Here is a 26,729-nt window from a genome sequence, read left to right on the forward strand (position 1 = left end):
TACTAGAACCAGGAAGTATGACCATATTAGCCAGGTTCAGTCAACACTACATTGGCTCCCTATTAAACACTGTATACATTTTAAAATATTGCTGATTATTACATACAAAGCACTAAATGATTTAGCTCCCCAGTACTTGAGCGAGCTCTTAACACATTATAGTACTTCACGTCTATTGCGATCTCAAAATTCTGGCCAGTTGATAATACCTAGAATATCAAAATCGACTGCTGGCGGTAGATCCTTTTCCTATTTAGCACCTAAACACTGGAACAGTCTCCCTAACATTGTCCGACAAGCAGACACACTCTGTCAGTTTAAATCTAGACTAAAAACACATCTTTTTAACCTGGCATACACATAGAAAATTATACATTCCTATAATTCAAATCAGTTAAATAATTATTAGGCTGCATAAATTAGGTCAGCCGGTACCGGGAACACTTCCTATCGGCACTGATCCTCAACAAACCCGTCTCCATACCGTTATGATGACTTCTACCAGATGGAACTGGATAATATTCTGATTGTTCCAATCCAATCTAAATTCTGACCTATAATGCTGCCTGAATCATAATTATACACTGTTGGTTCGTTGGCCAGAGGAGAACTGGCCCCCCGACTGAGCCTGGTTTCTCCCAAGGTTTTTTTATTATTTTTTTATTTATTTTAAGTTTTGGTCCCTTGCCACTGTCGCCATTTTTCACATTTGTTGCCATTAGCTTTTGGCTTGATTAGTTGGGGACATTAAATTTATATTTTAAATTTAAATAAACATTTACTATTAAACAATAATATTGATCTGTCTGCATTGACACCTTTATATGAGAACTGAAGTCAGCTGGACGATGACATCACGGTTTTCTCCTATCTATCTATCTATCTATCTATCTATCTATCTATCTATCTATCTATCTATCTATCTATCTATCTATCTATCTATCTATCTATCTATCTATCTATCTATCTATCTATCTATCTATCTATCTATCTATCTATCTATCTATCTCTCTCTCTCTCTATATATATATCTATCTATATATCTATATCTATCTATCTATCTATCTATCTATCTAACTATCTAACTATCTAACTATATATATAAATTAACTAAATTAATAACTTTTTTACAAATGAAACATCACTGAACTTACTTAAGCTGGACTGTGATGCTATTTTCTTCTGGAAACAAACTTTGTTGCATTATTTCCTGTTATTGCTGTAAAGCTGCTTTGAAACAATCTGTATAGTAAAAAGCGCTATATAAATAAATGTGACTTGACAACTGTTTGTTTAGGTTTCCAATAACGTGCATTTAGGAACGCAAAAAATCATTTATATGCATGGAGCGCGTCTCGGGTTTCTCATACTGTGAGTTTGGGTTGCTTAACGTTCATCTGGGAACGCAGTGTGCCATTTCCAAGATTTGTAACGCATCTCATTTGTAAATCTACGCCAACACAGGAGAATACATAAATGTGTTTCTAAATATGCGAATTAAGTTCATTGCGATTTCAAAATAAAAGTTTAACCCCTCGCTCTGAGTTTGCATGTTTTGATGTGCACATGTTCTTTTTTAAGAAATTACAGCAGCTGTTGTATGTCTATCATACAAAAGTGACCAGATTAAGTGGACATTGAATTAAATGTTGTTTGGTCAATATTAAACAAGGATTTGGTCATGCCATAGTGTAACAACAACAATCACCAGGCCGTTGTCGCCCTCTGCAGGCATTTGTTATACATCAAGTATTATAAGTTATGTTTATATTAGTTTATATAATTTTTACATGGTGTATTTTAATAGTGTTGTTCAATAAAACCCATATGATTACTTTGATACTTTATTTGGACCAATTATTATTGCTTGTTGTTATATATTTGTGTTGTAAAGGCTGTTGTTCACTTGGATCTATATTTATTACCACATTTCTATCCAATTACTCGATTTATCGATGGAATAATCGGTAGAATACCCTATTACTAAAATAATCGATAGCTGCAGCCCTACTTTGGAGATGTCTGTGTAAATGTTTACACATTTCTGAGAGTACTTACATTTTAACACTTGATTCCAGTGGACTCTAAACATTGCATTTGTTTAATGTGGAAACCCAACTGTTGGGGTTTAATTAAAACAGATTTTTTTTTTTTTTTTTGCACTCACAGCTGTAATGAAAAGAAGCCCAGAACATGTGGATATATTGACATTCAAAACATGCTGACTTTCTCAGACTTTTATTATCATCATCATCATCATCATCATTATTATTATTATTATTATTAGGGGTTCAAGCACGAAGTGCTGAAACCCTATTGTAATTGTACTGATTTTTATTATTATTAGGGGTTCAAGCATGAAATGTTGAAACCCTATTGTAATTGTAAGGATTCGTAAAACGCATCATGCAGGCCAAACCGTAAGGCCTAGAGACGTGAAACCTGGCCAGATGGTAGGCCTCAATTTGGGGACAACCTATCAGAGTATGACCCCGATTGGCCCATAGGTGGCGCTACAGCAACCAAAAGTACAAACCCGCTCATAACTCTTAGACCATTTGTCCTAGACTCAAGTGCCTTACACCACTGTGACCCCTGGCTCAAGGCGGACAAAACGGCTATCTCCAAATTCGATTTAGGCAGGAAAAATGTTCTGCTATGTCGAGTTTTGTCCAAAACCTACTTTTGAACTTTTGCATTTGGGTGGCTGTAACAGGGTCATTTAGAAAAGGGGCGTGGCAAAATACACTAAAAAGCCTATAAATCCCAAATGAAAACTCAGAACTTCACCAAAATTGAGGAGCATATGTGTCATAACATGATGAGGAAGCATGCCGAGTTTCAAGCAGATTGGACCAAAGGTGGCGCTATAAATGGCAAAAAGCTTCCATTCTTATTAGGGGTTCAAGCATGAAATGCTGAAACCCTATTGTAATTGTAAGGATTCGTAAAACACATCATGCAGGCCAAACCGTAAGGCCTAGAGACGTGAAACCTGGCCAGATGGTAGGCCTCAATTTGGGGACAACCTATCAGAGTATGACCCCGATTGGCCCATAGGTGGCGCTACAGCAACCAAAAGTACAGAATCGCTCACAAATTCGATTTAGGCAGGATTTTTTTTTTTTAGATTATGTCTCTCACAGTGGACATGCACCTACGATGACAATTTCAGACCCCTCCATGATTTCTAAGTGGGAGAACTTGCAAAATAGCAGGGTGTTCAAATACTTATTTTCCTCACTCTATATATCTATATATCTATATCTATATCTATATATCTATATCTATATCTATATATCTATATCTATATATATATATATATATATATATATATATATATTTATATATATATCTATATATATATATATATACATATATATATATATATATATATATAGATATATATATATATATATATATATATATATATATCTATATATCTATATATCTATCTATCTATCTATCTATCTATCTATATATATATATATATATATATATATATATATATATATATATATATATATATCTATCTGTCTGTCTGTCTGTCTATATATATATATATATATATATATATATATATTTTTTTTTTTTTTTTTTTTTTTTTTTACAAATTTTTACTTTTGTAAATTTTTACTCTTTTAGTTTAAAATTTTGTCAAGGGCTTGTTTACATTTATACTTTTTTTATGAAACACTATTGAATGCCAAAGTTGCAAGACAAATAAAATGTTCTTGCATTAATTAATTTATTGATGGGAAATTAATCGTTTCGATTAATCGATACAAAAATAGTCCATAGTGGCAGCCTTATTTCAAAGTTGTTATTGTACAGTGATAAACAGGAAAAATTATGCATTTCGGTGTCAGTACAGTTAGAACAATAATACTGTTGAATATTAAGTGTCCTCAACTAAGCAAGCCAGAGGCAACAGTGGCAAGGAACCCAAACTCCATCAGGTGGCAGTACGGAGAAAAAAACCTTGGGAGAAACCAGGCTCAATCGGGGGGCCAGTTCTGGTCAAACGAACACATTGCATACACTGCATTGTTGCCAATCACAGATGTCGTTTGAGGGCATGAATGCAATGGCCAATGTTAAAGTTAGAACAAATCCACTCAATACCACTAAACGGTTGAGTTTTGCACACTTGCACTAATCTTTTCATAACAAAGACTAAACATGATGTAAATAAGAGTTTCATTGTGCAGTGTAGACAGCTTTTTAAAATATAACCGACAATGAGCCCATGGTGAACTGAAGTGATTATAGAGGGAGCACTCTTTGCTCGATTTCTGTAAAAAACGCATTTATACAAGTTTTATTTTACTGATTCATGAGATGTATAGGAATCCAAATACTGAAAAAGTGGGATGAAGAGAAAGTTTGGACACGGTGCACTGCACTAGTGGGTCGGACAAATAAACATATCCACTCTGCATAATCCAATGGGTTGTGCAGCACACAACAAGAAATATCCACACAGCAAACATCACAGAAAATCAGCAGAGACACGCTATGACAGCTGACAACACTACTGTAGGAGTATAGCTGACACATATCAACAGATACTCACTACTGCGCGCAGTCGATGAGCTGATACTCATTTGAGCGCTCGAAACAGGCCTTCACCCCCTCATCATCCCACAGATGCTTTGCATGCTCAAAAAACTCCTGTAAAAATAGAAACAACACACAATATTGAGTTAGCATCTATTTATGTGACACAGTAATTAACAAAAAAAAGTAAGAAGGAAAAAAAACATTGACCGCATAAAAACTAAAAAATATACAACTTTTGACAGTAACAAACAAATAAACATTAAACAAAAACATTTCAGCACAAAATGCTGTGATCAACAAACCACAATTAAGTCAAGTAGTTGCTGTAAAACTGTACAACTGGAATTTGTCAGGGGCAAAAGACCACTTTACTGTACATTATCATTCTAATTCACCACCTGACTCCTGTTGTTGATCTGTAAAACTAAGGCATATTCTCATGAACTATGATGCTGATGTCTTTGCTATGTTTAACACAAGCATTGAAATATCACAAATGTACATATCCCGATGTCTATTATCGCAACAGCTTGCGATAACTGCATGATTTTAATACTCCAAAAGATAACAAAAAGTCCAAGTTTTAGGTTGACGCAGAGTGTAGACTGGACATATAACTGTTACATACGTGTGACACCGATAATTCTTTACATTTAAAAGCCGATAACTGATATTTTGGCCGATAAATCTAAATTCAGATTTTGATATACTTTGCCTGATTACAAAAACAAAAGGCTCACCATTCAAAGCCATGTCTCAAACACTTCAACATAAATCAAACATATACCACAGCCTAGTTTGAAATGGTTAGATTCCTTAACTTTTAAAATTTATTTTACACTCCTATGGCCAACTTTTTTATTAAAACAATGGTACCACTGTAAGTTTTCATTTTGTTAGCATTAGTTAACATGAACCAACAATGAATGAACAATACTTCTACAGCATTTATTAATCTTAGTTAATGTTAATCTCGACATTTTCCAAGACATTTTTAAGATACAAAGTTGTATCTGTTAACATTTAATGCAATGTGAACTAACATGAACATTTTATTAACTAACACTAACAAAGGTTATTGCTCTCTGTTAGTTCATGTTAGTTAATGCATTAACAAATGAGACCTTATTGTAAAGTGTTCCCAAAAAAATATTTTATTTTATTTTATATTAAATTACCTAAATAATGCAAACAAGTCATTGGGCTGCATATAAAGAAACAAAATGCATGTGCCATTGACTAATAAAATGAAATAGCCTCCACACGGACAATAAGGAAATTATTTTAATCAAACCATATTGTTGATGAAAATAATACGAGAAGTGATAGTTATTATTAATAATCCATCAATGTTTTTTAATTTGTTTAATTTAAATAAACGTTTAATATTACAGTAATAGTAAATTGCCTGAATCATAATATGCCTGAATCATAATATGCCTGAATGCTGCCTGAATCATAATCATACACTGTTCATTCGTTGGGCAGAGGAGAACTGGCCCCCCGACTGAGCCTGGTTTCTCCAAAGTGTTTTTTTTTTTTTTTTCATTATGTCACCTGATGGATTTTTGGTTCCTTGCCACTGTCACCTTTTTCACCTTTGTTGCCTTTTGGCTTGCTGGACATTAAATTTGGACATTAAATTTAACATTTAATTTAATATTCAACAATAATATTGTTCTGCCTGCATTGACACCTTTATATGAGAACTGAACTGGACGATGACATCACGGTTTTCTCCTGAGCGGCTATATATATATAAATAGGAAATAAGTATTTGTACACCCTGCAATTTTGCAAGTTCTCCCACTTGGAAATCATGGAGGGGTCTGAAATTGTCGTCGTAGGTGCATGTCCACTGTGAGAGACATAATCTAAAAAAAAAAAATCCAGAAATCACAATATATGATTTTTTAACTATTTATTTGTATGATACAGCTGCACATAAGTATTTGAACACCTGTCTATCAGCTAGAATTCTGACCCTCAAAGACCTGTTAGTCTGCCTTTATAATGTCCACCTCCACTCCATTTATTATCCTAAATTAGATGCACCTGTTTGAGGTCGTTAGCTGCATAAAGACACCTGTCCACCCCATACAATCAGTAAGAATCCAACTACTAACATGGCCAAGACCAAAGAGCTGTCCAAAGACACTAGAGACAAAATTGTTCACCTCCACAAGGCTGGAAAGGGCTACAGGGAAATTGCCAAGCAGCTTGGTGAAAAAAGGTCCACTGTTGGAGCAATCATTAGAAAATGGAAGCAGCTAAACATGACTGTCAATCTCCCTCGGACTGGGGCTCCATGCAAGATCTCACCTCGTGGGGTCTCAATGATCCTAAGAAAGGTGAGAAATCAGCCCAGAACTACACGGTCAATGACCTGAAAAGAGCTGGGACCACCGTTTCCAAGGTTACTGTTGGTAATACACTAAGACGTCATGGTTTGAAATCATGCATGCCACGGAAGGTTCCCCTGCTTAAACCAGCACATGTCAAGGCCCGTCTTAAGTTTGCCAATGACCATTTGGATGATCCAGAGGAGTCATGGGAGAAAGTCATGTGGTCAGATGAGACCAAAATAGAACTTTTTGGTCATAATTCCACTAAACGTGTTTGGAGGAAGAAGAATGATGAGTACCATCCCAAGAACACCATCCCTACTGTGAAGCATGGGGGTGGTAGCATCATGCTTTGGGGGTGTTTTTCTGCACATGGGACAGGGCGATTGCACTGTATTAAGGAGAGGCTGACCGGGGCCATGTATTGCGAGATTTTGGGGAACAACCTCCTTCCCTCAGTTAGAGCATTGAAGATGGGTCGAGGCTGGGTCTTCCAACATGACAATGACCCGAAGCACACAGCCAGGATAACCAAGGAGTGGCTCTGTAAGAAGCATATCAAGGTTCTGGCGTGGCCTAGCCAGTCTCCAGACCTAAACCCAATAGAGAATCTTTGGAGGGAGCTCAAACTCCGTGTTTCTCAGCGACAGCCCAGAAACCTGACTGATCTAGAGAAGATCTGTGTGGAGGAGTGGGCCAAAATCCCTCCTGCAGTGTGTGCAAACCTGGTGAAAAACTACAAGAAACATTTGACCTCTGTAATTGCAAACAAAGGCTACTGTACCAAATATTAACATTGATTTTCTCAGGTGTTCAAATACTTATTTGCAGCTGTATCATACAAATAAATAGTTAAAAAATCTCTGGATTTTTTTTTTTTAGATTATGTCTCTCACAGTGGACATGCACCTACGATGACAATTTCAGACCCCTCCATGATTTCTAAGTGGGAGAACTTGCAAAATAGCAGGGTGTTCAAATACTTATTTTCCTCACTGTATATATATATATATATAAAACTTGCACAAGCAAACTTGACTGTGCTGGTCAGAATGTGTAACCCCTGTTTTAGCCATTCCCACAAAAACGCACTGAAACGGCAACTAAACCCAGAGAATTCACAATGTTTTATATTGTTTTATATATATATATATATATATATATATATATATATATATATATATATATATATATATATATATATATAAATATGATTAACCTCATATATACACAAAACAAACATATTACAACTTATAATGGCACAAACTGTTACAAAAGCTCAAGCGAACTTGACTGTGCTTGTCCTGATGGCTTGACTCCGTAGACGCACTCTTTTCGCCACAACGAGCTTGTTGTGCTGAAACACTGGTGAACAAGAATTCACAACATTCTTTTATGTTCTCATTATAATGTTATGAAGCCTATATGACAGATTTGTGCTGCACATGTTGCACTTAATTGTATCTTCCTTTTTGAAGTGATTTCAATTATATCAAGCAATTCAAAACCAGTATGGCGAACAAGCAAGTGTCTCAGCTTAAGTAAATAATCCATTATCTATCGGCTTTAATATATCGGCCTAATTTTCTTATCGGATCCATAACGATAACATTAAAAATGGCCATTTATCGGATGATATATAGACGATTACTGTTAATCAAACAAAGACAGAGAAAATCACTCACTGCTCTTGATGGAATTTTTTTTAGCTTTAATAAAAATACATATTACATATTTAATTCATACAGTGTAGACTAAACAGTGTTTTATTTTTACATTTGATTATTCAATTTCTGTTGTTAAATAAGCCTAATGTAGGCCTACTTGAAACCCTAAACCCTCTGGTTCTCACTGATGTTAAAATGACACTTACATTTTATGTAAAGCTACAGTAAAACACTGCTGTTCACTTTCAGAAGTTGTAGGGATGTTTTCTTTTCACAAAAAGAATGTGAAATGTGTATGTTGGATATATCATTTTCAGTTTTTAAATATATTTAAATATAACTAAATTTTATCGTGTCGCACATCGATTATTGCATTATTTAACAAGTTATCACGTATCGCATTTTTCTTCAATATCGTGCAGCCCTATTCACTACTTCTTTTTCTTCATTTTCTCTGATCCACTTGCTCATTTAAACTGCTCTGGTATAAAATCAATGAATGAGACTTGCTTTATAATAATAATAATAATAATAATAATAATAAATTATTATTATTGAAAATGTAAAATGGACGGACAAATGATGGACAAATAATGAATATTTATTTAGGCATATTACAAAATATTGAGAGAGAGTTTCTCTGCAGCACCACAGGAGTGAGTGCAGACGAGCGAGGGGGTTTCTGGGGAGCATACTTGTTTTTTGTGCCTTTTCCTCAGAGGATACAGACAGCTATACAATAATTAGGTCCCTTGTGAGGGCCCATCATATAATCATCACAATACAGCAAAACAAATGGATACAGAGAAGCAAAACAAACGCATCACGGCTCATGAACAACGCTACACACTCTCTAAGACATTACGTCTGGTTGATATGCCATCAACACCCGAGAAAGAAAATCTGCTGTCAAATTGCGAAATAGAACTCAAATCGAGGGGCCAAATTCTAGGGAAGCTTTGCCTATTCTGTTTATTTTTTAATAAAATAATTTATAATAATAATAATAAATAAATAAAAATATTGTCTTTTTTTGCTGCATTATAATTTCGGTAACACTTTACAATAAGGTCGCATTAGTTACTGCATTAACTAACATGAACTAACATTGAGCAATACATTTGTTACAGTATTTATTACTTTGCTAATGTTAGTTAACATTGTTAATAAAAATACAACTACTCATGGTTGCTTGTCGGCTCAGGTCCATTAATTAATATTAAGAGATACAACCTTTTATTTTAAAATATTAGTAAATGTTGAAATCAATATTAACTAAGATCAATAAATGCTTTAGAATATTTTTTCACTGTTAGTTCATGTTAACTATAACGTAGTCAAGTCACCTTCATTTATATAGCGCTTTTAACAATATGGATTGTTTCAAAGCAGCTTTACAGTGATAATGGGAAATTACCGTAACAGATTGTTTAGGCTTTACAAAATCTCTAGGATAAAGTTATTGTCCAGCTAAAGTTAGTTTTGATTGATTGATTCACTTCCGTTGCGAAGATCATTAGTTATTAACTTAGGGGCTGCTAACATGACACCGTTCTAACAGGAAAACCCTTAACGCGCTCCGGCCGCCCATCCGCACAAAACAGTGCCTGGTGTCTCGAGAACGCACTCCCTGAAATAGGTTCGAAGGTGCAAACGATTATCCGTTATCTCTGCGCAAGCCTCAAAAACAGTTCAGCCCAAAGGTATGCGCGTTTGAATTTATAAATGCACAGGCGTGTAGTCCTTAGTTGTAAAGTGTTCCCTTTCAAAAGCTACACTCAATTCTGCATGAAAGCACTATGGGGAAAACTACTTCGTTTGAACAGTTGTGAACATGTGTGGTAGGGCTGTCAAAAAAAAAGAAATTCAAATATTTGTCAAAAAAAAAAAAAAAAAAAAAACTGCACATTCGAATGAAAAACCGTGCATTCGAATTTCTGGCGTGTCAAGAGGTGCGCGAGACATGATAATGACGTAACTGACGTGGTTTGTTTTTGTTAGCTTAAGATCAGAGATAAAGGTCAGGTCAGGGCTGAGCATTTGTTTTCAACAGCTGAAAATATTGTCAACAAGAAGCACTCAGCACTTGCTGCAGATCATTCATGGGGCTCTGTGTGAAGAGCAGGAGACGGGTCCTTCCCTTTCTCTCGCTCTTTCATCAGATCGTGTGGTCCTTCGAGCCCGCTTCTGAAGCGTGCCCTGCCACCAATGGCGGACTGTGTACAGCTCACTCAGGGCGGGTCTACGCTAAAACTGCAGTGTCAGTCAACAATCATGGGAGGGGCCTGTGCAAAAGTACGTAACATTGCCCCAAATCTGAGAACGGCTTGTTCTGAGACAGTGCTTATGATTTGTTGTGTACACACATTGCCAACACACATTTATGTTCAAACACCATGTAAAAGTGAATTTTATGTAATAGGTGCCCTTTAAGTGGCACGGCTTTGAAAGGTGATGCACTATACATAATGTAGAGCCAGTCCACTGCCAGATTGTTTCAGTGCTGGAGGTTCTGCAGGAAAAGCTGTCAGCAGGCACATGTCCTGCTACTCTCAAGAGTATCTGTGGCTTGCCACGCTCTGGTCGACGGGGTCTCACCCTGACTATCTTCCCAAAGTTCCATTCTCGACCATACATCTGGTCATTCTTGAAGTCTTCTGTCCTCCGCCATTCGCGACACCGGAGCAGGAGAAACTACACCTACTGTGTCCAGTTTGTGCTCTTCAGAATTATGTCCACCGTGCTAGCCAGTGCTTTAAGTCAGAGCAGCTGTTCATTTGTTATGGGGGGCGTAACCAGGGGGCGGCCGCCACAAAACAGACGCATTGAGTGAGGGACTCATTCAACCAGGGGGTCCTATTATTAATATTATTTGCTTCATTGTTCTTATTTTTTATGAATAAAATAACAAAAATAACTCTCTCTCTCTCTCTATATATATATATATATATATATCTATATCTATATCTATATATATATATATATATATATATATATTGTGAAATAAAATGTCTTAGTGGGAAAAAAGATTTTTGGTCATATCACCCATCCCTAGCAGACACACAGAAATAAGTTTATACGAAAGCTTTCTTCACAAAGAAACACAAGGACACAAAACAGAAGTGTTTTGTTTGTAACAACAGTGTTCTCCTCCTGTTACACAAACTTCTTCACAGTCAGAGAGGATGAGATCCCTTTGGAAAATTCAGTGTGACGAGCTGGTGCATTCAGGGAGAGTGAACAAGAGAAAAACATGAAAACAAACCTTAACGACTATTAGTGGCCTTTCATTTAGCACAGATGTTCTCTACCTGCACCTTCATTAGTCAGAGAGGAAGCCAAAAGAGTCATTAGAAGGGAGTTAAGCGGGGTGCTCGCGACCCTTGAGAGAGCATGCTAATGACAGCCTGAGCTCACTAGAGCCTCCCAGACACCCAGCGCTACTGTCACCACTGAGCGCAAAATACACACCCTGGGACTCACACATACACACACCTGTACAGTCTGAAACACAGGCTTGTCTGGTTGCACACAAATGCTGTGCACAATATCATAGACAACAAACACACAAGCAGGTGAATATGATGATACAACAAATGACAATCTCACAGCACAGTTATGGAACTGAAAGCAATTACATTAGAGTGCTTTTCAGCTAATATTCCTTATTTTTTGTGTAAAGTAATTAGTAATAAATTATTTATATCAAGTGGTGCTTGAAAGTTTGTGAACCCCTTGCAGAATCTGTGACAATGTGAATAATTTTAACAAAATAAGAGGTATTATACAAAATGCATGTTTTTTTTAGTACTGTCCTGAATAAGGCATTTTACATAAAATATGTTTACATACAGTCCACAAGACAAAAAAAAAAAAGCTGAATTTATAAAAATGATCCGGTTCAAAAGTTCATGAACCCTTGATTCTTAATACTGTGCGTCGTTACCTGGATGATCCATGGCTGTTTTTTTGTTTTGTGATGGTTGTTCTTGAGTCCCTTGTTTGTCCTGAGCTGTTAAACTCAAACACAACTATTAAAAAAGGTTCAAACATTCACTGATGCTCCAGAAAGAGAAACGCATTCTAGAGGGTGAAACCTTTTGAATTTGAAGATCAAGGTAAATGGTACTTAATTTGTCTTCCGGGAAACATGCAAGTATCTTCTGTTGCTTGCTCAGGACAAACAAGGGAATCAAGAACAACCATCACAAAGCAAAAAAAAAGAAAAAAAAGTTGTGGATCATCCAGGTACATCCACACACAGTATTAAGAATCATAGGTTCATGATTAGTATTTAAAAAAAGAGTTAAATAAAACAGTTTGTTCAGTGCTGTTGTTATAGTTGTAAAAAACATAAATAAAACAATAAATAAATATCTGTTCTATATATCGGTTATCGGGCACATAAACATCCAAGTAATTGTTATCGTATTGGTTATGACATACATATATTTTTGTGTGTATGTGTATATACACACAAAACTAAAAATAACTAATTCAGGGTGTCTACAGATATAAACAAGTTAAATTTAAGACTTTTTAAGAACTTTTTAATTCCACCTTGTATGAAATTTAGACCAAACCTGTAATGGAAATACTCATAATACATACGCATATGTAATATTTAATGTTTAATGTAAAAAGAAAACAAAATATCATCACTGTCATAAATGCTATTTATTATGATATACAGTGAACTTTACATATCAGCAGATATCCTATACAAAAAAAAAAATATCACAAAAGCACCGGTTATATAAACATTCTTAAACATTATTCTGAAGAAATATTTTCATCAGTGTTCTATAAGCTTTTACATACTTAAATCTGCATATTTTTAATTTTTTTCCCCAGGATGTTCTTTACCTTTATAAAGTACGGAAGCCCTAACCACAAGGTGAAAAAAAAAACAAAAAAACGTTTTGTTATTTCGAGATATCAAGTCGTTATTTCGACATAAGTAGTTATTTCGACATTATATCTCGTTATTTCGACAAGAAGTTATTTCGACATATCTCGTTATTTCGACATAATAAGGGGACATTCTAATATGCATTAAGCCACATTTAGTGTTCTTATATTTTCTATGGGTAGTCAGCGGCAAATAAGGCTTGACCCCCAAAAAATTCTAACAAAAGGTTTCTCAGTGGTTTACAGTAGTATCAGATGTACTTAAAAATATACTAAAAGTTTACCAAAGTTCAAATCCAAGAAAGGCCACATTTACAAAATGCCGACGTCAGGTCCTTAAAATTACCATTACTCCTTTGTATTCCTCCTAGACCAGGAATACTGGTGCCTGATACATGTTTGGGCCATGTAATATTCTAATTAGCATATTTGCATGATAGATAAATGATTACAAGTACAATTATATATTAAAGCAATTGGTTACAAGCATATTTATGTGAAAAATAAGTACAATTTCCCTTAAGTAATTACATATTTCTCCTTTCTCATATCGTTTTGCCTAGTGTTTGTGGTTTCTGTGGTTCATAACCATTCTTTTGATTCCAATAAAGAGTAAATTCATTAGAACTGTGTGGTACTGTAAAATTAGTCAAAACAGGGCTGCCCATGAAGGCATGTGCTCATTGTCTGAACCCGTATAGAATCATGCCAAAACATTGGCTGATGGCGCGGGGGCCTCCTCAGCGGAGCTATGTCACTCACTCTTATACAGTGAATGCGCCATCTGCTCCTCAGATTTTCCACCGATAAAGAAGCAGCTCCTTCGGCAGCAAAAGGAGCTTGGCAGTGAACGCAGCGTCTCGTTCTCTATTCAGAGAACGTTCTCTTTCATAGGTTCACTCGACGCTGCGTAGCGATGACGCAATGGGAACGGTATATCACACGCCAAGCTAAGCGCTGCTGGATCTGGCCCAACAAGGAACTTCCCTATAAAATATAATTTTTTTATATTTTTTTTGCCAGACCAGACTCAACTAGGACCTAGGTCCGTCGTGACAACTACACCCATCTTGACCCCCTGAAGTAAAAAGGGGGAGTCTTTCCACCTGCAAAGAGCACGAAGGCAACTGCACGACACTCTCAGCAGGTGGAAAGCAGACCAAGAATGGCGGATGCCCCTGAGTTTCATCCACCACAGGAATGGTCTCATATGAAGGAGACCCAAGGGCAACACAGGAGAGGCTGCTGCCATGGGGCTCATGCTCATTCAAACCTGCGACATATGCCCACCGCTACATAATGGCCGATCCTGAAACGGGCCAAGCACGCACGGAGACTGGAAACTCAAGCAGGGGCCAGACCGGCCTGCATCGAGAGAGAATCGAGTTGGACACCCAGGAAAGTGGTCTGCTGAGGAGGAGTTAAGACACTCTTCTGAGCATTCAACCTGAGACCAAGAGACCGGAGGTGGTGGAGAAGGACGTCCCTGTGACGACACACCAGCTCTCTGGAATGAGCCAGAATGAGCCAGTCGTCTAGATTATTTAGCACACGGATGCCCTGGAGCTGCATCCATGCACTTGGAGAACGTCCACGGAGCCAGAGCTAGACCAAATGGAAGGATCCGATACTGATACGTCTTTCCCCCAAAGGCGAACTGGAGGAACTTCCTGTGCCATAGAATGACCTGGATGTGGAAATAGGCGTCCTTCCACGGTGACGAACCAGTCCCCTGTTCGAAACTGCGCCAGGATAGTTTCCAACGTCAGCATCTTGAACGTCCCTTTGTAAAGGGAAAAATTCAGACGACGCAGGTCCAAAATGGGGCGCAGACCCCGTCCTTGTTTGGACGAGGAAGTAGGGGCTGAAGAAACCGTGTTTCAAGTCTGAAGGTTTACCTGAATTTTACTAAACCTGAGGTTTGAGTTACATGACATAGGCTAAATCGTTTACATCTCTGGTTAACCCCAAACAAAGATAAAACCTTACAGTAATCTCACAAAATCATGTATTCCATAAGTATGTAATCATGTAAGTGCAATTTAGTCCAATGGATTCATAGACCCAGAAAACATGGGGTTAGGCACCAAGATTACTTGGCTAGGTCAAATAATGAAGGAGTTAGGACAATTTAAAGGGGCTATATGTAGTTTTCAGCGGCCTCTAGCGGTGATGTTTCAGATTGCAACCAATACGTTTACAAGCGAGTGCTCGTGCGCATGCTCGAACTCATGAGCGAGCACTCTGGGTACCGGCCAGACTGAGACTCAACACACCGGAGAAAGCATCACACAACATGCTGGAAACTCAGGTAAACTCCCACTGCAACGTTACAATAATAGGCTACTTTTATCAGCTTGACGTTGAACTAATGCTCCATGCTCGTACCATGATAACGTTATGTTGACTGCATTTAGCCTATGCAATGTGCTGTTACATAGGTAAATTTACGGTACGATAACGAAAACGGTTAGTGAACTACACTGAACAATTTCAGTATAACAGTAAGACCGTAATAAGTAACATTACATCGTCCGAAGTTGATCCGATTCACGTTTGGCCTGACGAGCTTCAGCAGATAAAACTTTTTTTTGTTTTTTTATCATTATGTGGAGTTTGTGTTGAAGTCTGTGTTGTGCTGGGAGCAGGTCGTTTCTTAGTGTTAGCAGACTCCATGTCATAAGTTGCAGTGTCGTCGCTGTTGAGTGCAAAGTCAGTAGACGAGGTGAGAGGCTCGGGAGCGCGCATGCAGGTCTCAGTCACGTCACTGGATTTCGCGGTAAATCCGACCCGGAGCCTTCACATAGAAATAGGAATACTTGCTTTCAGAGGTAATAGCAAAACCCGCCAAGTGGATCATTTTAATGTGAGATTACAACCCCTTCACACACAGGCAATAAAAAAAGGATTAATTTTAGTAGAAAAACTACACATAGCCCCTTTAAGGGCTTCCTGCCCATCTTGGACGCCATCTTGAAAATTACACCTTTCTAGTGGTCAAACTTTGGTAAACTTTTAGTATGTTATCAAGGACACCTAATACTACAAAAAAACAGCTGAGAAACCTTTTGTTAGATTTAGTTTTTTTCCCCCTCCTTGAACTGCCACCTAACCGTGGTGGAGGGGTTTGAGTACCCGAATGAACCTAGGAGCTATGTTGTCTGGGGCTATATGCCCCTGGTAGGGTCTCCCAAGGCAAACAGGTCCTAGGCGACGGGTCAGACTAAGAGCGGTTCAAAAACCCTTATGATGCCAAAAAAAACGAGGACCGTGACGTCGCCCGGTATGGCGCAGCCGGGGCCCCACCCTGGAGCCAGGCCCGGGGTTGGGGCTCGTATGCGAGCGCCTGGTGGTCGGGCCTTCCCCCATGGGGTCCGGCCGGGCTCAGCCCGAAGGAGCGACGTGGGGCCACCCTCCCGTGGACCCACCACCTGCAGGAGGGACCGTAAGGGGCCGGTGCTAAGTGGATCGGGCGGCAGTCGAAGGCGGGGGCCTAGACAACCCGATCCCTGGACGCGGAATCTAGCTCTAGGGACATGGAATGTCACCTCTCTGGCGGGGAAGGAGCCTGAGGTTGTGCGTGAGGTTCAGAGATTCCGACTAGAGATAGTTGGGATCACCTCTACGCACGGCTTGGGCTCTGGAACCACACTCCTCGAGAGAGGATGGACTCTTCACCACTCTGGAGTTGCCCATGGTGAGAGGCGGCGGGCTGGTGTGGGTTTGCTTATAGCCCCCCAGCTCAGCCGCCATGTGTTGTAGTTCACCCCGGTGAACGAGAGGGTCGCTTCCCTACGCCTTCGGGTCGGGGATAGGTCTCTCACTGTCGTTTGTGCTTACGGGCCGAACGGCAGTGCAGAGTACCCGGCCTTCTTGGAGTCTCTGGGAGGGGTGCTGGAAAGTGCTCCGACTGGGGACTCCGTCGTTCTACTGGGGGACTTCAACGCCCACGTGGGCAGCGACAGTGACACCTGGAGGGGCGTGATTGGGAGGAACGGCCCCCCTGATCTGAACCCGAGTGGTGTTCTGTTATTGGACTTCTGTGCTAGTTACAGCTTGTCCATAACGAACACCATGTTCAAGCATAAGGGTGTCCATCAGTGCACATGGCACCAGGACACCCTAGGCCGGAGGTCGATGATCGACTTTGTGGTCGTTTCATCCGACCTCCGGCCGTATGTCTTGGACACTCGGGTGAAGAGAGGGGCGGAGCTGTCAACTGATCACCACCTGGTGGTGAGTTGGATCCGATGGCGGGGGAGGAAGCTGGACAGACTCGGCAGACCCAAACGTACTGTGAGGGTCTGTTGGGAACGTTTGGCCGAATCTCCTGTCAGAGAGATCTTCAACTCCCACCTCCGGCAGAGCTTCGACCAGATCCCGAGGGAGTCTGGAGATATTGAGTCCGAGTGGACCATGTTCTCCACCTCCATTGTCAACGCGGCCACTCGGAGCTGTGGCCGTAAGGTCTCCGGTGCCTGTCGAGGCGGCAATCCCCGAACCCGGTGGTGGACACCGGAAGTAAGGGATGCCGTCAAGCTGAAGAAGGAGTCCTATCGGGCCTGGCTGGCTTGTGGGACTCCTGAGGCAGCTGATGGGTACCGACGGGCCAAGCGGACTGCAGCCCGGGTGGTTGTGGAGGCAAAAACTCGGGCCTGGGAGGAGTTCGGTGAGGCCATGGAGAAGGACTATCGGTCGGCCTCGAAGAGATTCTGGCAAACCGTCCGGCGCCTCAGGAGGGGGAAGCAGCTACCAACGCTGTTTACAGTGGAGGTGGGCAGCTGTTGACCTCGACTGGGGATATCACCGGACGGTGGAAGGAATACTTCGAGGATCTCCTCAATCCCGCCGTCACGTCTTCCATTGAGGAAGCAGAGGCTGAGGGCTCGGAGGCGGACTCATCCATCACCCAAGCTGAAGTCACCGAGGTAGTCAAGAAACTCCTCGGTGGCAAGGCACCGGGGGTGGATGAGATCCGCCCTGAGTACCTCAAGTCTCTGGATGTTGTGGGGCTGTCTTGGCTGACACGCCTCTGCAACATCGCGTGGCGGTCGGGGACAGTACCTTTGGACTGGCAGACCGGGGTGGTGGTCCCTCTTTTCAAGAAGGGGGATCGGAGGGTGTGCTCCAACTATAGGGGGATCACACTTCTCAGCCTCCCTGGGAAAGTCTATGCCAGGGTACTGGAGAGGAGAATCCGGCCGATAGTAGAACCTCGGATTCAGGAGGAACAGTGTGGTTTTCGTCCCGGTCGTGGAACACTGGACCAGCTCTATACCCTCTACAGGGTGCTGGAGGGCTCATGGGAGTTTGCCCAACCAATCCACATGTGCTTTGTGGATTTGGAGAAGGCATTCGACTGTGTCCCTCGCGGCGGCCTGTGGAGGGTGCTCCGGGAGTATGGGGTCCGGGGCCCTTTGCTAAGGGCTATCCGGTCCCTGTACGACCGGAGCAGGAGCTTGGTTCGTATTGCCAGCAGTAAGTCAGACTTGTTCCCGGTGCGTGTTGGACTCCGGCAGGGCTGCCCTTTGTCGCCGGTTCTGTTCATAATTTTTATGGACAGAATTTCTAGGCGCAGCCAGGGGCCGGAGGGGGTCAGGTTTGGGGACCACACGATTTCATCTCTGCTCTTTGCGGATGATGTTGTCGTGTTGGCCTCATCAAACCAGGACCTCCAGCATGCACTGGGACGGTTTGCAGCCGAGTGTGAAGCGGCTGGGATGAAAATCAGCACCTCCAAATCCGAGGCCATGGTTCTCAGTCGGAAAAGGGTGGTTTGCCCGCTTCAGGTTGGTGGAGAGCTCCTGCCTCAAGTGGAGGAGTTCAAGTATCTTGGGGTCTTGTTCACGAGTGAGGGAAGGATGGATGGGAGATTGACAGGCGGATCGGTGCAGCTTCTGCAGTAATGCGGTCCCTGTACCGGTCTGTCGTGGTGAAGAAGGAGCTGAGCCGCAAGGCGAAGCTCTCGATTTACCAGTCAATCTACGTTCCTACTCTCACCTATGGTCATGAGCTGTGGGTCATGACCGAAAGGACAAGATCCCGGATACAAGCGGCCGAAATGAGCTTTCTCCGCAGGGTGGCTGGGCGATCCCTTAGAGATAGGGTGAGAAGCTCGGTCACTCGGGAGGAGCTCAGAGTAGAGCCGCTGCTCCTCCACATCGAGAGGGGTCAGTTGAGGTGGCTCGGGCATCTTTTCCGGATGCCTCCTGGACGCCTTTCCGGGAAGGCGTTCCGGGCATGTCCCACCGGTAGGAGACCCCGGGGAAGACCTAGGACACGCTGGAGAGACTATGTCTCCCGGCTGGCCTGGGAACGCCTCGGTGTCCCCCCGGAAGAGCTGGAGGAAGTGTCTAGGGAGAGGGAAGTCTGGGCATCCCTGCTTAGACTGCTGCCCCCGCGACCCGGCCCCGGATAAGCGGTAGAAGATGGATGGATGGATGGAGGTGTTTTTTTCCCCCCGTATATGCAGCTGCCTAGGGAGGAAAATGCTTAACGTGAAATTAAACGCGTTGCGTTCATATTCTGCACTCATCTGATTTTTTTGTAGTATACTTTATTATGATTCGTAATGATTAATAAATGCACGCACAATTATCCGTGAACTTGATAAATGTTGCAGATATGTTTTAGGCTACTATCCACAAACAAATTGCTTTCAACTTATGTGTGTAAAATTCTGAATTCAACGAATGTGCAGCAATTTGTACAAATAGAGAAATTTTTGTTAATAAAATGTTTTATTTTGTATTAGTGATCATAATTTGCGCATGCAACAAAGAAAATGTACAGGTGACACGCATGCATTTATTGACGTATTTCCTGAGTTGATCTCATTTGAGTGTATTCGGCAATGCTTAACGTGTAATTAAACGCTTTCAGTTTATATTATGGGCTCATCAGATTTTTTTTTGTACATAGTATACTTTATTAGTATGATTTTTACTGTGTTTGGTCTGTTAATAACACTGTACGTCTCTTTATGTTAAAGGGCACCTATTATGCCCCTTTTTACAAAATGTAATATTGGTCTTGGGTGTCCCCAGAATGTATTTGTTAAGTTTTAGCACAAAATACCCCACAGTTAATTTATTATAACCATTTGAAAATGTCATTTTTGGGGCCTGTTTTAAAAAGAGCTGTTTTGGTGTGTACCACCTTAAATGTAAATGAGCTACATATCCCCGCCCTGCTGGACCCAGATGATGAAGAGACTCCGGCAGAAGAAACGCGAAATGAGAATGGACCAAGACGTCTCGGAATGGATATTTGATACATTTATGTACTTACAAAGTTTTAATCGCGTCCCCTTTGCAATTATGGATGTGCAACACACACACACACACACACACACACACACACACAAATTGTGATAACGTTCGCGCAATTTTTTGAAACTACATACACACAAATACTGTGATAACGTTTGCTAAGTACAAACGATTTTTTTTTTTTTTTTTTTTTTTTTTTTTTTTAAGTACAAATGAAATTATATTTATGCGAGGGATGCTGTTGCGTCATGTTGACATTACTTGTCGTACAGGTAGCCTGGTAATACCAGACTCTGCTACTTCACTTTGCTTCGTATACAGAGTCTGGAATAGCATAATAGATAAGTGTTTTCTCTCTCGCGGGGGGGGCGCTTGTCTGAAGTTTAAAATCATTGGTTACCCGTAAGCCAATCACATAACGTTTGGTTATGGCGTGTGTTATGCGCATGCTCAGCCGCATCTAACTTCCACTGTAAACGCATGTATGATGCAAAAACTAAACCATCGAGCAAAATACCGGAGTGAACATGGCTGTGAATGACTTTTGCAGATTATGTGAAGTAAATCTAAGCATCCACGGTACAATCAGCGTCTACGTCACGGCTCTCAGCCCGCCCTCTGTTCGTTGATTGGCCCGGCTGTTTTCAGGCCGGTGGAAAACTGAAAGATAGGCTGCTATCTCAGACTGACTACAGGAGCGAAACGAAATTAGCGGAAGTAGGAAGTCTGACGTAGTCAGGCTATCGTACAGGTGCTTATGTGGAAAATGTGAGAAGATGGCTACAGAACCAGAAAACATATGCTGCAGGGAGACAGATGTTTATATACTGTCTATGTATATGTATATGTATATACATAGAGCATGTATTAATTTATTTAAATTTGTAATTGCTGCAAAAAATGATACGTGACATAAATCTGTCTGACGTTGTTTGTTGAGACATCCTATGATGACGGCAATAAATAGCTTTAGACGCATTTGTTGTTGAACTGGCTGACATAGATTGAAATGACTATTTGCTCAAAAATCATAAAATACACTTACTTCTTCTGGAGGTGACGTTGGATCGCGAACAGTAGGCAACAATCCACACTTGAGGATTAACTTTGACCCTCGTTCACTAAACAGTCAGTCAGAAAATGATTCTCGCAAACATAAACGTATTTAGGAAGTTTAAGTGGCGCCTTTTCTTCATAAATAAAATCCATCCGCTGCGTTTTCAGTGGCTCTGATGTCAGTGAAGACTACTATATCCATTCTTACATCCCACAACAGAACAGGTACATTTCATAATATTGCATAGGAGACATTACCGGCTGTCGTTGAAACAATGGCGATGGTGTGCAGATCACCGAGGGCGGGGTAACCACAGTGTCAATCAAACCACGTCGGTGGGGCTTGCGCAATTCTACGTCACATTGCACCGACCGAATCTTAGAACAGCTCATTGTGAGACAGTGCTTATGATTTATTGAGATTGTAAAAAAAACACTGGGTGGATTTTTATCATTCTAGGGTGGTTTTGCTCACACACTGCCAACCCACATTTATGTTCAAACACCATGTAAAAGGGAATTTTGCATAATAGGTGCCCTTTAAGGTTTGTATTAATACCGATATGCCACTAGAGGGCAGAATAAGACAGGGAATTGAAGAATGCATTGTAGTTATGTTGACTTGCGGTTTTCATAACACTGGATATTCTACTAGTTCATACTTTTCTAAAACGTTGCATAATGGCAATTAACTTATTTAGCAATTACATGTAGTTTTGTGCTAGTTTGTCAGTTGCTCTTTCAGCCAGCTTTATAGTTTATCTATTAGATTTGGTTTATTTGTTAACTTTACACAACTCATATAATCACCTAGATAGCCTATTTTGCTTCATGTGCTTGGCCATTATTGGCCAGATCAGAAACTCTGTTTTACTTGACTTTGCTTGCACTGCCTTACCACTACTGTGGCTATTATTATTATTATTATTATTAATAATAATATTAATGTAACTATTATTGTTGTTGCTGCTGCTGTATGGTCCGTGCTAAGAGTAGACTATTATGAAACCTCTTAAATCATAATAGTCTACTCTTAGCACGGACCATACAGCAGCAACAACAATAATAGTTAAATTAATATTATTAATAACACATGAAGCAAAATAGGCAATCTAGGCGATTTAATTACACGTTAAACATTGCCGAATATACTCAAATGAGATTTATTGACGTCTTTTCTGAATCAATGCACACGCTGTACATCTTCTTTGTTGCATGCGCAAATTATGATCACTAATTCAAAATAAAACATTTTATTCACAAAAATGTCTCTACTTGTAGAAAATGCTGCACATTCATTGAATTCTGAATTTTGCACACATAAGTAAGAAAGCAATTTGTTTGTGGATGGTAAAAAAAAAAAAAAAAAAAAAACTTTTTTCACCTTGCGGTTCAGGGCTTCCGTAATAAAGGCCCGTTTTTTTTTCCTTATTAAATGTTTGTGGCATCTTTCATGTCAAAGTCTTACAATTGATAAATTAATTCAATATCCACTATAGGGCTGTACCAATTTAATTAAATATTGTACACTACAAAATTACAACTGCAATAAGTAATGTTATGAGATTAATATTTTGAATATACATTTTTAAAGAGACTGAGACACCGCTACTGCTTTGAGATCCGCAATAGTTCTGCTCTGTTCTTTGTTTAGAACTATTTTTGTTGGTAAAACCGAACAAAAAGTCAATATTGTGTCTAAAATGTAAGTAATTTAATATTAACCATTTGTTTATTTAACTAAAATCAATGTAACATTTGCGGTCGTAAGAATATTCGTCAAAATAGCTCCCTTGCCATGTTATGTTACTTAACTATTTAATATTATAAAAAAATAAATAAAAAAATGTTTACCTCAGTAAATTTCTTCTTTGAGTTTCTTTGTGTGCTCTTGCGCTCATTTGTTTCGATTTCTCCACTTAAGTCTCTCACAGGCAGCGCGAGCCTCAACAGCGTTACCAGAAATACACAATCCATTATCATTCCCTGTTTATTTAATAAAATCAGAATCATTCTCGCGTTTCAATGCTTCACTGGTTATTTGTAAAGACATTGGGTCAGTCAGAATGGAGAAATTTAAGCGGTAATGTGACCAAAAATATTTAAGACCAATCGAATCTGAATTTAAGACATTTTAAGAACCCGCGGCCACCCTGTAATTCTATATCTTGCTTATCTTGCCTAGTGCTTGCTTATCTTGCCTAATTCAAACAAATGTGGCTGAGCAACTGTAGTGACAGCCAGCCATCAGCTGACACTCAGCTGATCCATAATTCCTCCCACTACCAATTAAGCAAGACATATAAGGCCTGCTACACTGGCTGCGTGGAGTGAGCGTGGCATTTCTGTTGCGTGTCAGCTGCGTGGTGTTTTCTATGTCTTTGCACACCAGAAACGTGGCTGCTGCTAGGTGACGTACATATGGGGAGAGAGTTGTGGAAGGCCTATACTTCATGTTAAACATAAATATATAGCCTACTAATACAGCAAAGACGTCGGCAGTATTGACGGCAAAACAGGCTACAGAATATTTTGTTTTGTTTTGTTTTGACAGGTGCAATATTTGAAAATCTCATTCACCTAGATATCATCATTTAGAGACTGTGTCTGTTCCCCGAACTAGGAAATACAAAATAGAAACCCGTTTAGGGGTAAAATGAACAAAAGATAAAGCTTGGGTTGCTGAATATTCAATCCCTTTCTTCCAAAGAACCTATTGTTAATGATATGATTACCGATCGTAACCTAGATGTGCTGTGTTTGACAGAAACCTAGCTAAAACCAGACGATTCCATTACTTTAAATGAGTCCACCCCCCAAGATTATTGTTATAAACATGAGCCTTGTCTGAAAGGCAAAGGGGAGGTGTTGCTGTAATTTATAGTAATATCTTCATTATAATAATATTACTGAGAAGTTTAGTTTCAAATATAATTATTGTGTTGGTGCTTAATGTAACACTATCAAGTGTAAATGATAAATCCTGTTTGACATTCGTGCTGTCTACTGTATAAATGTCGCCAGGGCACCATACAGACTTTATCAAAGAATTAGCCGATCAGCTTAGTACTGGCTGCAGATAAAGACCTAATTGTTTTTAAGACCTAAGTGATTTTAATATCCATGTAGATAATGAAGACGCATTGGGATTGGCATTTAGAGACATCCTGAACTCTATAGGAATTAGACAACACGTGTCAGGACCCACTCATTGTCGTAATAATACTTTAGATCTAATATTGTCACATGGAATCAATGTTGATGCCGTCGAAATTCTGCAGCAGAGTGATGACATATCAGACCATTATCTAGTCTCATGTATACTTCATTTAGCCAAGGCTGCAAAGCTGACTCACTGTTACAAATATGGTAGAACTATCACTTCTGCCACTAAAGATTGCTTTATAAATAATCTTCCGATCAGTTTCATCTCTTGTTGATATTAACTCTTTTTTCCCACACTTTAGAAACAGTTGTCCTTTGCGCTTAATCCTCTGTGGTCTGAGGTGTTTTCTGGGCCCTGGAGTTCTGACATGCCCTGACATTTGTGCTTTTTTCTGTTACTTGTAACATTTCTGTGGCTAAAGTCTGATTATGCTGTATTCAGCACAAACTCTGCTACAATTATATGTGAGCAGTATGTATGTAAAAGTTTGTAGTTTTGAGAAAATTACATTTATGCGTGGTTTGTAAAAAATCAATAAAATTTAAGTCACTGAAATAAGGCCATAAAACCATACTGATTATTTGTACAAGAGACTTTTGACAACTGAATCACGTATACTAGAATATTTGCTTCAAAACTACGTGAAAATCATCCTGCCCACTCATTCACATAAAACATTATTAAGTCAATATTAAGGGCATGAATCATCATAAATATTGATGTTTTTCACACCTGGGAAGACAAAGACCCTCCCCTAATGGCCCTATCACAGGGGTGGGCAAACTACGGCCTGCGGGCCACATGTTAGGCTGTTTAATCCGGCCTCTGTAATACCACTATTTGAAGAATTCATCTTCCAGAATACGTTTTAATAAGTTTTGGGAGTTTATTTTTAGTCCATCTCCTACCCTGAAGTCCGTTTTGCAGAGATGGACTAAAAATTAACTCCCAAAACTTACTGTCAGATTTTAGAAGATGAATTCTTCAAATAGTGGTAGAAGAGGACGTGGTGCTGGTCCTTCAAGAGTCACTCTCAATCTGTCTGTCTATAAAGCCTATAAAAAACAGTCTTCATGTATTTCACAACACTTCAGCTTGTGATTCTTATTAAGTGGGGGTCATTTTTAGGATTCTTTGCCTAACCCAAGTCTCTGAGACCCTGACAGCTTGCTCTTCTGGAGACTCCAGGTAGGATGCAGTTCTGGATAATGGTGGCGCTGGAGACTAAAGTGTTCCTGATGGTTTCACACTTAATTCTTCACCATAATTCTTCATTCTTTTGCAGTTAACATGTGTCTTTTCTTCTCCACCTGTTTTTTGTCTGACCCTGCTGACCCAATGAGCATTTCACTGTCCAATGGTCATGCCTTAACTGCAATCTCTAGTATTGCATTAGTATTGCATTCTTCTCATGGCGATTTAATAATTTTTGACTTTAAGAATTTAAATCTCTTTTTTGGCTTATTTTATCCGTAAAAGAAAACTTGCCTAATAAATCTGCACACCTGAAAATAAGGCGTTTATCATTTCCATGTATATATGTATGTATATATGTATATGTATATATGTATATGTGTATGTATATGTGTATATGTATATATGTATATATGTATATATGTATATATGTATATGTGTGTGTGTGTGTGTGTGTGTGTGTGTGTGTGTGTGTGTGTGTGTGTGTGTGTGTGTGTGTGTGTGTGTGTGTGTGTGTGTGTGTGTATATATATATATATATATATATATATATATA

The 26,729-nt window shown here is 39.7% G+C and overlaps 1 protein-coding gene across 3 annotated transcripts in view; it reads right to left on the reverse strand.

Moving 5' to 3' along the window:
• Window positions 1–26,729, reverse strand: part of gnal (guanine nucleotide binding protein (G protein), alpha activating activity polypeptide, olfactory type) — a gene marked incomplete at its 3' end in the record, with an annotated part of 128,683 nt that overhangs the window by 69,509 nt on the left and 32,445 nt on the right. For all 3 annotated transcript variants that reach the window (XM_084399211.1, XM_084399210.1, XM_084399209.1), the window contains exon 5: window positions 4,577–4,674. In XM_084399211.1, coding sequence (XP_084255337.1) covers window positions 4,577–4,674 — 98 coding nt within the window. The remainder of the gene's footprint in view (window positions 1–4,576; window positions 4,675–26,729) is intronic.

This window comes from Rutilus rutilus (assembly GCF_951802725.1).
Source record: "Rutilus rutilus genome assembly, chromosome: 24".
NCBI classification, from domain to species: Eukaryota; Metazoa; Chordata; class Actinopteri; order Cypriniformes; family Leuciscidae; genus Rutilus; species Rutilus rutilus.